General features: G+C 42.6%; 1 protein-coding gene across 1 annotated transcript in view; it reads right to left on the bottom strand.

Annotated features, from left to right (window-relative positions):
• The window catches only part of CCN4 (cellular communication network factor 4), a 35,260-nt gene extending 24,213 nt beyond the window's left edge, over positions 1 to 11,047 (bottom strand). Inside the window, exon 1 of the mRNA XM_020806404.3 lies at positions 9,220 to 11,047. Within this exon, the coding sequence (XP_020662063.3) occupies positions 9,220 to 9,267 (48 nt within the window). The 5' untranslated portion in view covers positions 9,268 to 11,047. The remainder of the gene's footprint in view (positions 1 to 9,219) is intronic.
• Positions 11,048 to 12,602: the final 1,555 nt, after the last annotated feature.

The following is a 12,602-nucleotide window of genomic DNA, read 5'->3' as shown; positions in this document are numbered from 1 at the left end:
AAATGCCCAATCCAAGCCATCCCCCAGCCCTGGGGGTGAGATTCCCTTTGGGCAGGCTTTAGCAAGACACCTGAAGGGACAACTGTTCTCTTTTTATGTGCCTGAGGAACAGCTGATTCACGGGGGCATAAGCAGATAGGGAATGAAGGCACAGATATAAAAGGGTCATATTCATTGCGTTGTATTCATTGGTGTCTCTGGACCCCAAGAATACGAAGCAACGAACATCTGACGAATCAGGGATATTTTGCGAATATCCTGATTCATTTTTATATTTGTCCCCATGTCTAATAGGGACATAAATGAGACATAGATTATTCAGAATCAGGACTGAACGAAGGCCAGATTCCAGTGCTGGACATGTTGGTGTGGCTGTAGGGTGTTTTGGGAAGGTGGCGGGAACAATCTCATATATGCACTCCAGCTTTTCTTGGACTCCCAAGAAAACTTGCTCCAAAGAGATGGGAAGGGCTGACAGGGACAGGAAGGAGCAAATGTTCCATCATGTTGGTGCAATCATGGTGGTGTGATGTTGGGTATCTGCTGATGCTCTGCTGACGTCATTGGACCTAGTCTAAGAGCCAGTCCGGTGTTGCGGATTGAGTGATAGGCTAGGATTCAAGAGACCCAAGTTCAAGTTTCTGCTCCTACATGGAAACTCATGGGGTAATGGGGGCAATGGTAAAGCCCTCAATGAATCCCTCAAAAACTCTATGAGGATTGCCATAAGTCAGACATGGCTAATGTTGCCAAGTCTAAGGAGCAGTCTTGTATTATTTTCACATTATTCATCCCCAAATTGGTTTGGGGGTGCATTTTGAGCCTTTTGTCCTGCGTGGCAAAATTGCTAGTGACAGCTGAGTTCATGCATTGTAGCGAAAATTCATGCAGGCAGATTTTGATCTCTTAAAAATAATAAAACTGTACAGAAGACCAGGAAGACCAAACCACACAGGCAAACACGCAGAGAGCTGTCTTTCATCGCTTTCTCAAACAGAGAAATCTGGAGGTGAGCGTTGACAGGACTGAGATGCCGCAGAACAACAATAACGCTCATCCCAAACAGACAAAAAGGATGAAAAAGGGAAGATGAAGCGTGCCAAGGAGGGAGAGTCAAGAGATGGCAGCACAGCTTCGCAGATTCCACATTTTACAGTAGTATAAAGTGTCTTCAAAAGAATGCACACCATCTGAAAAGAAATTTTGCCTTGGAATTCATCATACTTCACAAAATTTAGCCTGTTATGTTAATCTAATGGGTTTACAGCAGGAAACCCCCCCCCCCATTTTGTTGATCATAAAGCGTTTAAACATAAGGGGGCAGCATTGAGTCATGAACGAAGTCAACCTGTGGCAAGGTGCGGAGGGTGGACAGCAGAATTGTTATGGGGTAATGGGGTATTCCTTTTTCATGAGTTGTTCTGCGTTGTTTCAGGTTTTTTTGAAATCCAATGAGCCAGCTCTTTGGATATGCAAGGGACAAAATGGCAGGAGGACCTTGCATAACATCACAAAAGTGGGGCTTTGGACATGTGCCACGCAAAGATAATCACCTCTACTGGGTGATAAAGCATAGGAGCCTGGTCTTCCATCTGCACTTGATCATTCTCCCATAACCACACTTGCTTCAATGTTTTACTCTCTTAAATCTGACTTGAGATCGTATTTATTTCTTTGGCTCATCTGGTGGCACCTGCAGTTTTCCTAATCTAATGCAGATTGCCCTGTTTTTCATTCTGATATACTCCATAACAACTCCCTTTGTCTCAACTACTGTGTTTCCCTGAAAATAAGATTTAACTAGGGCTTATCTTTGGGGTAGGGCTTATATTACGAGCATCCTGAAAAATCATACTAGGGCTTATTTTCAGGCTAGGTCTTATTTTTGGGGAAACAGGGTAGTCCTTGAGGATGCAGGTCTGAGATGCAAATCGTCACTTATTTCTTTCTTGCAGTCAAGAACATAAAACTGCAAAAAGATTTCTCCCCATTGGATTAGATTACTAGTGGGTTTTTGTGTTTTTTGTGTGTGTGCTTTGTTATGTCCAAGAGTGCAGGACACATAATAATCAGCTCAAGTTACAGGAAGCCAGATTTTGATTGGAGATCAGGAAAAACTTCCTAACTATTAGAGCTGTACAACAACGGAACCAATTACTACTCCATCCAACGATGGAGACGTGCCAAAGAAAATTAAATAGCCATCTCTCAGATATACTTTGATTTGAATTCCTTTACTGAGCAAGGTGCTGGATTCAGTGGCCTTATAGGCCTCTTCCAACTCCATTATTCTATGATACTGTGATTTTGTCTCAGGCAGAATATCCCAGACTCATCAGCTGGCATCTCCTGGCAAAGCTGGCAACAATCCTTTCCTGAAACCCTGGAAAGTCACCATTAGTCAGCATGGATGTTTTCCTGAATTCTCTGGACTGCTGACTCAGTCCGCGACTTTCCTCAGGGAATGCTACAGCTCAAGGACAGAAATTTGCTTTATGTTTAGCAGGTCCAAAACTGATATCATCATCATCATTAATTTCAATACATACATCCTTTTCCATGCAAGGTGCTCACAGAAGCTTACAGAAGAGCGATCTCATGAAAGACGCATGACCAGGAACACTACCAGCACATTGACTGTTTAGTGGAAACGGCAAGTCCAACATGAGCAATTTCACACACGCATGGGTACATCACCAATAGGATTCCAGCCAATTTATCTCGTCTCTAGAGTGCACATATATAAATGCATGGGCATGTCCACAAATCCTCTTTGCATTTCCACACATTGCAGGTGGTGAGGTAAGATGGACATGTGGGGAACTAGGAAATTGTGCTGCAAGGCCTGCCAATAACCAAACTCCTTCTGCTCCTTCCCTTCTTGTTGCTATGGCTGCTTCCTCTGCTCTTTCCAAGCATGAAAATGGGGGCAACAGTAAAAAGTTATGGGAACTGTATCTGTGGAGAGGGCCGAAGAGTCATCACCTCTATTTTGAGACATTTGGTCTTCTTTCTTTCTTTCTTTCTTTCTTTCTTTCTTTCTTTCTTTCTTTCTTTCTTTCTTTCTTTCTTTCTTTCTTTCTTTCTTTCTTTCTTTCTTTCTTTCTTTCTTTCTTTCTTTCTTTCTTTCTTTCTTTCTTTCTTTCTTTCTTCCTTCCTTCCTTCCTTCCTTCCTTCCTTCCTTCCTTCCTTCCTTCCTTCCTTTCTCTCTCTCCCTCCCTCCCTCCCTCCCTCCCTCCCTTCCTTCCTTCCTTCCTTCCTTCCTTCCTTCCTTCCTTCCTATCTATTCAAAAACACCAGGCACAGTAAATCAAAATTATAAAAAACATTGACAAGTATTATGTAAGAGCTACAAGTTTTAACCAAAAATCTACATATCTGTTAAATATTGGTGCAGTATATATACTGTTCCTAATATTACCATTTTTGGTAGCTCTGATGGTGGTGTGATTTCTGAGATCTGCAACTGCTTATAATACTGTGTCTTCTTCCTCTTCTTCTTCTTCTTCTTCCACTACTACTACTAAAACAGCTACAACTATTTCTATACAAAGTAGGCACACACAGTTGTTTTTAAGTAAAAGGGTTTGTATTTATACCACCTGGAGCACACTTCATCTGATTTTGGAAGCTAAGCCAGATTGGGCCGGGTTAATACTTGGATGGGAGACCATCCGGGTGTATCAGGGACCTGCAGCTAGGGCTAGGGAAGAATCCAGCCAGAAACCCTGGACAGTCCTTGCTACCAGTCACAGCTGAGAATACTGGGCTTGACAGACTGATGGTTTTACTAATGGTATAAGATCCTGCCTCTGGTCTTCCGTCATCGGCAGCGATGCTTACAGAAGACGTTAATGAGCTAAACTGTGAAAGGAGGGGGCAGGGAGAGAGTTGAAGAGAAACATAGCCATGGCCTTTTCCAAGTTATACCTTTGGTGGAAACAAGGAATAAAAGAGGTGAAATATATGGAACCTGGGAGTCAATTCCCAAATCACATTGCTTAAGGGGTGATCTTGGGCAAGACACCGTATTTCATCTTAAAGCCACTTTACAGGGCTGTCATGAGTTTTCTATGGAATCCCTTGAATGTGTGTTACTCTTAGCCATTTGGGAAATGTGCAAGATGCAGATTTGAGGATTAGCAATCAGCATCCCTTACATAGATGATTTCAACAGGATTACATGCTAAGAAATTGATAGGAGTAACATAGAGGGGAGTGAGAAAGAGAGCAATTTTTGCTTGAAGTCCATAGAGTTACCGTCATACACTCTGATAAAAATAAAAATAAAATACAACTATATATTTTTTGCCAAATGCCACACCCTCCCACTGAGACGCCTGCTGTACTGTTTGTCTAAATTGTTTAGTCTGCTAGATCACCAGGGACCCGCCGGCAAAGAGGCGCAAGCCCTCCTGGGATGTTATGTTACAAGAAGCAGCATGCTCTGATCGGCTGAGTAAATCATTTATAAGAGACAAGAAATACGGTGTAGCTGTCTCATAGCCCTGCACATCTTAGCACAACTGAATTCCTGAGCTTCTTTCTGGGCTGTTTTAGTAGAACACATTAATCTTTCTCTCTTCTCTTTTTCCTTTTCATGTCAGTTGTTTTGTGTGTGTGTATGTGTGTGAGTGTGTGAGTGTGTGTCCATCAGAGAGGAGGTGGGGAGAGGGAGAGATATAATGCCATAGCGTAGCTTTGGAAGCTTTCTTGAGCAGGGAAGCTGAATTATAGCTATTTTCAAAACTCTAAAAGAAATATATGTAACATAAAGATATTGTGAGTGCAAGGTTTGTGGGTGGTTAGAGCAAGCAACATGGAGATCTGCGTCTTTTGAAACACAGCCCCCAGAATTCTGGAAGCTGTCATATAAAAAAAAAACACATTTTCACTGATCCATGGTGTGTTTTCTCTAAGGATGAACTATGGATACTTTTTTTCCCCCAGGGATGGAAACTCAAGTTGTTTGACCCGCTGTCAAATTGGACTTAAGTCCTAGAAGTGACTTGACTCAGTCTTGATGGGTTGACTCGTGACTTGGAACCCAACTATCCCCTCCCCCCTTTTTTCTGGGATAAAAAAGGTTGTTTCTAATAGAGACTTAGACTTGGGACTTGGTAACAATGACTCAGACTTGGTACTTGATACCAAAGACTCAGACTTGGGACTTGGTATCAAAGACTCAGACTTGGGACTTGGGACCAAAGACTCAGACTTGGTACTTGGTACTAAAGACTCAGACTTGGGACTTGATACCAAAGACTCAGACTTGGGCCTTGGTAACAATGACTCAGACTTGGGACTTGGTATCAAAGACTCAGACTTGGGACTTGGGACCAAAGACTTAGACTTGGGACTTGGTATCAAAGACTCAGACTTGGGACTTGGTATCAAAGACTCAGACTTGGGACTTGGACCCAAAGGCTTGCCAACCTCCCTGCTTTTGGCATAATTGTTTGCTCTGGATAACATGGGGGGCTCCTCTGGCATGAACTGTGAATAAATTGTGGTGTAAATTAGACATGACAGCATTTGTGCCATCAGCAGTGGTGCGAACAGATTTTTTAAAAGAAGGTGAATAATAGGTAGAGAGGACAAACTCAGAGCAGGAGTGCAGTAGGAGGGATAAGGAACTTAATGGTTTGGGAATGCAGGCAACTGCCTTATATGGACCAAGGTTGGTCCATCTAGCCCCACGTTGTCAGCTCTGACTGGCAGCAGCTCATAAAACAGATGTTCCCTTTGCCCCCTTCTGCATGGATTAATAGTAATCATTGTGTGCCCTCAAGTCATTTCTGACTTACAGCAACCCTTTCCAGGGTTTTCTAGATGAAGAGTATTTGGAAGTGGTTCTCCATTCCCCTTTTTTCTGAGGGCATCCTGAGACTGTACAGCTGGACCAAGGCCACACAGGCTAGCTTTTCTGTGAACTTCCGACTGGCTCCACAGCCAGATACCTAAACCGCTGAGCTCTGATTGGCGGTGTGGTATTAATTGAGTCTATCCAATATATGTCAAAATGCATCAGGACCTACCCACCTGCTGTTTTCTTTTCTATAGGACTTACCTTGTCTATTCCACTTGCACCCCCCCCCTTTCCCAACCTGATCAAAAGTTCAGAAAAAGGCTACCTAGCAGGCAGTTACAGTGGGTATCACTGGGCAGGGATTGGGAAGAAGCCTATAGATGTCTCGCCTTCTGCTTTATACAAATGCTTGTTGACTTTGAATCTTGCAATTCTAGTCTTTCGTCTAAGGAGTCAATGAGCATTTGCAAACATGGATGAAAACGGATGCCTCATCCTAACAAAGGCATTCTGTGAAAAGATTGTCTACCACTGTGTGTCTTTTCTTTCCTGCATGAGGGTGAAAGACCAGTGTTTTGCCTCAAGCAACAAGATTAACAGAATACACTATAATTTATGAAAGAATATTGTGTTTTAGAAACAATATGTGTTTTTTGTCTGTGTAAAATGCAAGGGTTGTGTGCAAAAAAAAAAAACCCTGCATGATTTTATTTGCAAAAAAAAATATAGAAAAGTGTAGAAAGCCTTTGGCATTTCACATGGTCTGAAGAAAAGATTTTGATTTTTAAAAGTTCTTATCTGGAAGGATGGAATCAACAATGGTTTATACCTCCCCCCCCCTTATCTATTTCACAGCTGGCACCCTGGCAACGTGCAGCTTGCTGTTTGATGCAGTTTATGCACCACATGGGAGTGCGGTGGCTGGGGACTACATTTTTGTAGGCACAATGAATCCCCTCTGGGTTTTAGTCCAAACCGGTTTCTGTGCTATACAAAATGCAGAACAATGTCTATAAAATAGAGTCAGGACCTTGGATAGCTCCTTCACCATTCAGGCTGAAAAGAAATATACAGATTCACTGCCCTCCAGGGCTAAATTAGATTATTCCTCTCCCACTGCCTTGCCGGATTGTTCCATGCCACAGGCAAGGTCTGTAGGTCTACCTGTCCCACTGCTTTCCAGTTCCTCGCGTTTTTACTGCAAGAGGTCTGGTCCTAGCCGCACTAAAACAGACATCTACCCTTCTGAATTTTGGAAGTATAGCAAGGAGATACTAATATTAGCCTACACCAGCCTTCTCCAATCCAGTAGTGCTTCCCAGATGTCATGGACTACTACTCCATATATCCCAACTTGCAGAGGCAAACCTGTAGCCTAGCACATGTGGAGGACAGGAGGGTGGGGAAGGCTAGACTGTATCCTTGTTCATTTAAATAACAACAGATCTGAATAGTCACTTATGCTTTGTCTCCTGTGGCTACTCTAGAAAATCCTAAGTTGCCATAAATTCACAGTCAAAATTATGACAAAGAGGATGGAAAAGATCTCAGCAAGAGATACGAATTTTAAAAATGTGGACGGTTGCCGAGTTTAAAGTCAGACTAGTGCAGCAATGCGCAGGAAATGTGAACAGAACCTTACTGCCAATGTGTTTGGTAGAATTCTACAACTCATTACTGTATTATTATTATTATTTTGTTTCTGCAAGGTTCCGTCTTTTAAACATTTTGCAATTCAGCCCTGCGTTCACCCTGGTGCCAAATTTCTCCCTCATCATCTGCATTAGGACCGCCTACTCTTGCTAACTGCAGATCTAAAATGAGTCAGTTTAGAAAGAACATAGGAGGGGGGAATTACAGGCTGGAAGCAACTATAAAAATTAAGCGACAAAGATCTAGAACCTGTCTGTAATTCTGACATTCTCACTGATAGCCCTGAACGGCCGAATGTGCTGTTCTGTGGTAGGCTGCCGTCCAAGAACTAATGAGAACTTGCAAGTGGATCATTTTAACTCACCCGTTTTGCTCGCTAAACAAGAAAACCAATGCCTGCTTTTTATTCTACTCCTGTGAAAGGATGGAGGCTCCAAGGAAAGGAAAACTGGAAATAATGTCATGGCTTTTTAATAACTGCCCACATAGTCAATGTGTTGTCCTCCTCTGGAATCTGAAAAACCAAGCTGCCTATGTAGTGAGTGAGTCAGACACCTTTCTGTGCCTAATGAAATGCAATCAGTCTGCTCTTCGAAACATTTGAGGCTATTTTGCACCTCTTTGGCCAGATCATTTTTTTAACTGCTGTTCATCACTGAGATGCCAGATGCAGAGCGTTTGTAGTTGTATTTAAAAAAAAAAATCCCTTGCTCGCATTCTCTGGATTTCATCCCACTTGCTTGGATTTTCTGGACGGCGTTGCATTGCAAGCGAATGCCACGTGTGGCTTGTCACGGAGCTGCCAACTCACTTGCTTAGCAGCTGCATAGTATTATTGCCCATCACTTTCTTCTGCCCTGTGTTTTTCCTACTTTCTTCTTCTTTCTTTATGCATTCTGCCCTGTTGAGTCAGAATCAAATTATAGGGACCCTAACAGGGATTTCAAGGCAAGTGAGATATTTCAAGATTGGTTTGACCAGTTCCTCTCCCCCAGTGAGTTTCTGTAGCCAACTGGGGATTTGAACACTGTTCTCCAGAGTCCTGCTCCATCACTCTATCCACTACGACACACTGGGAATCTTTCTTTAGATGCTCTTAAAAACCACCCACGGCTGTCATGAGCAGGACTGTTTGTCCAGAGAGATCTCGGGGAAACCCCGATGTGTTCTTCAAGTCCCCTTCTCACTCCTTGTGGCATGCAGCACAGTTGAACATATTTTGATCGGTCAAAATTGAGCATATTCCCTCAACATTCAAAGGTTGAAGAGCACCTTGTGTTTTGACCAAAGTACAGGAAATTCCAGTTCCCCTTTGGATCAGGCATCTCGAGTCCCCTTCTGCATTGGGACATGATGACCCCTTCTTCCACCTTTTGCATCCTTCCCCACCACCACCACCGTGCGGGGAAATGATCTTTTGGGACTACAGTTCCCAGAATTCCCAGCTTCCCCAACTCTGGATACGGTGTTCTGAAAAGGAACTTCCCCACAGTCTGCTTTCCACAGCTGTGCTGACGAGATGCCGTTTTTCTCCTTCCCAAGCATGTAGAAATAATCACTATGCATTCCTCTTTCAACCAGATAGCAAACAAAGCAGAGGAATAATAATAATAATAATAATAATAATAATAATAATAATAATAATAATAATAATAATAATAATAATAATAATAATAATAATAATAATAATAATAATAATAATAATAATAATAATAATAATAATGCATGTACCTATGTGTACACACATGGATACTGACCTGCAAGATGCCAGTTGTTGTCAGAAGCCAAGGGAAAAGCCACCTCATCACTGGAAGCCAGGGTGAAATGCATTGATTGGACCCAGATCTTTTTTAAAAAGGCAGAAAAATAATAACTCCCATACACCGAAAGGATCAGCCGCTTTGAGGGAATGCAGAAGAGCCCTTTACGAGCTGCCTGGTTTGACAGCAGTTCTAACTTTTCCCCTTTTGGCTCTCGAGGAGGGCTTTTATTAAAGACAGATCTGACGTCAGGTTAAAGGAAGAGTCTTGAATTTTTTCTTCGGGACTAACTTATCCTGCCTTCACATCTTTTTTTTTTCCTTCCCCCTCCCTCCCTCCCTCCCTCTTTCTTTTTGTTTTGTTTTGTTTTTTTCATGGTGATCGGTCTCCACCTCCTGCTTTTCCCTGTCTTGCCTTCAGCCAAAAGATTCTTAAAGGAAAACTCATCGCCGTACATTCAGCCCAAGAAGCTATAATTTTTGACACCACGCTCGAGCGCTCAGAGTGAACCGACAATTACACTTATTTATGCCTTTGACTCTCATGCGAGCTCGATGGCATGGAGAGGAATTCTCTGCAGCTCCGAAAATATGACTTTGTCCTACTTCAACTACAACTCTCATCATCCCCCTTGGGGCATGGCTGGAGTGATAGGGCTGGTGGTACAACTCCTCTGGCATGTATCAGGTTGTGGAAGACTGCCCTGTACCACGAATGCTGTAAGGTTATAAGCCTTGGCCCATCTGTGCTCGTTTCCAACAGCAATTTAGAGCAATTTAGAATCCTCACAATAGAAATATTCATTCATTTATTATTTATTTATTTTAAATATTTTAAATACCCTTCCTCCTTAAAAAGGACCCACAGTGATTTACATCATTAAAAGAGAGTCTACAAAGCTAACAACAGTGAGTATAGAAATAACTAAAAGGATCAAGCAAAGACAGAGCCAAAATCCTAAGCAACACCAAACACATTCAAAGCAGTAAGGTACAAGAATCCATTTTTTAAAAAGAAAGAAACCCACTCACAAGCAGCCATTCACTCAGGGAAGATTTGCCAGAAAAGAAAGGTCTTTGTCTGCCTGTGGAAGGACAGCCAAGATGGGGCCAGCCTGGTTTCCAGTGGGAGGGAGTTCCAGAGTCTGGGAGTAACCACAGAGAAGGTCCACCAAAGGTCTATCCCCCCCCCCCCAAAAAATCTGGTCATTTGATCAATGCCAGCTCCTGGTTTTGGTGGAATGGTAGACAATATATTCTTCAAGTACGGTAACGTGGTGAGCTGTGGCCTGCTTGTGCCCCTCAAAGCTGCTTTTAAGGTCCTTTGAGCACCCACAGAGCTCCCCCCCACTGCAATGTCTAACATTTAAAAAAAGGGGTTTTGAACACCATCTGCCACTTCATTCATGAAATGCTAAGGCAGAGGTAGCAGCGAGGAGTAGTTGGAGGCCACAACTGCTTCTGCCAGATGGTCTTCCTTTTCTCCTCAAAGGCAGAACTCAGACCAGTTTGTGGGTTAGATTTTTATTCTTCATGCTAGAACTCCGGATGGTTTTCAAGCATAATTGTAAAGCAACCAACCCCCACCAATCCATAAGTAATCTAAAAAAACAGTCCAAAAAAGAACCTCAAGGGGGTGATGGTAATAAAATTTAAGGATCAAAATGATGACATGAATATAAACTACAGTAGTACGAAATTAATGCATTTTTACGGGACGTTACATAAAGCAGAAAATTCGTAAATCAGAACACAGATTGCCATAGGAACGGGGGCGGTGCTATAAACCTCCAGGCACAATGCATCCTGGGGAAACGTTCTTTGTAGTCCAACCCCCCCCCCCCCCGGTAAACTGAGACATTATTTCCAATAGATTTTTGTTTGTAAACCGAAAATTACCATATTTTTCGCTCCATAAGATGCACCTTTCCATAAGACGCACCAATTTTTTAGGAGAAGAAAACAGGAAAATATAATCTGTTTTCTTAGCTCCATAAGACACACAGACTTTCCACACCCCTGTTTTGTGGGGAAAAAGTGAGTCTTATGGTGCAAAAAATACAGTATGTCAACCAAGGCGTTTATAAACCAAGGTACACCTGTATTGGGGGGGGGGGGGAGGTGGAGATCCCAAGAGGCTTCTCTGAAGAGCTCTATTTTTCAAGCTTTCAGAACGCTAGGAGGAAATGGGGCCTAGCGCCTCTCCACCAACAGGATTTTCCATAGAGTGGTGGCCACCACTAAGAAGACCTGGTTCCTGTTCATAGTTCTCAGGGCCTTCCTGAGATCACAGTTTTGGGTTTCATTTCTGAAGCTCAAACCTCCAGGGCTCTTCAGTCAGCACGAGACAGACAGCCCTTCTCCACGATAATCTGGACGTTGTGGCTATATGCAGACCATGGACAAAGGTATCTTCTTGAACTATAGCTCCCAAGATCCTTCAGCCAGTATGACACACACACACAAAATGCTAGCTGGAATTCTTCTCTGTGTCGTTTTTGTTGCTGCTATCACCAGGAAAAGATTTTAGATTTGTTTTCTGATGCATAAGTCTCTGTTAGGGTTAGATCAGTGTATGGGAAAGTTACATTTTTTTGGATAACAACTCCCAGAATCCCCACCCAAATTTCCCAAGCTTGGGCTGAAAGACAGTTTTGTCAACCTTAATGAAAAGTAAACCTTAGTCCTGACGTGATGTGAGTTGGTAGTCTGATGGCAACAAAAATCGGCCGTACGCTTTATTTATCCTATAGGAAGTGAAAGTTCAATGAAGTGAAATAAATGGGAAAAAATGGCAGCCAGAAATCTGCACCCCATCAACCCACACACTCCTGATGTCAGTTCAAGGGCTAGTTCAAGCATGACTTCACAAACATTAAGTAATGCAGACTTTTTTTGGTATTTTGCAACCACGAAGAAAAATAGCCAACAATGTACGTTTGGTAAGCTAATTACCAGAGTGGGTCAAAAAGCCACAGAGCTATTTTAATTCCCATAGGCTGAAACCATTAATGTAAATTAAGTGTGGAGACTACTATTTTTGGCTCCCACAAACCTCACTGGAAAAATGATGATCTGCAAGAATAACGCCAGGCCTAATTCTCACATTGCGGATGCATGCATTTTAGCATCACCAGCTGGACTGACAAATATGAAGGTCGTAACTGCATTGTGGCTCAGATCCAATCAACCCTTACCTTTTTCCTAGGGGGAAAAGTATATTTTAGTAGGGACTCGGACATGGAGCTTGGAACTTGGGGATTGGTACCAAAGACTCAGACTTATAACTTGGACCCAAAGACTTGGACTTGGGACTTGGTATCAAAGACTCAGACTTGGGACTTGGTACCAAAAACTCGGACTTGGGACTTGGTATCAAAG

The sequence above is a fragment of the Pogona vitticeps genome, chromosome 4 (assembly GCF_051106095.1).
Source record: "Pogona vitticeps strain Pit_001003342236 chromosome 4, PviZW2.1, whole genome shotgun sequence".
Taxonomy (NCBI): domain Eukaryota; kingdom Metazoa; phylum Chordata; class Lepidosauria; order Squamata; family Agamidae; genus Pogona; species Pogona vitticeps.
The sequence above is the reverse complement of the archived record's forward strand: the minus strand, read 5'-3'. Positions and strand labels throughout refer to the sequence as shown.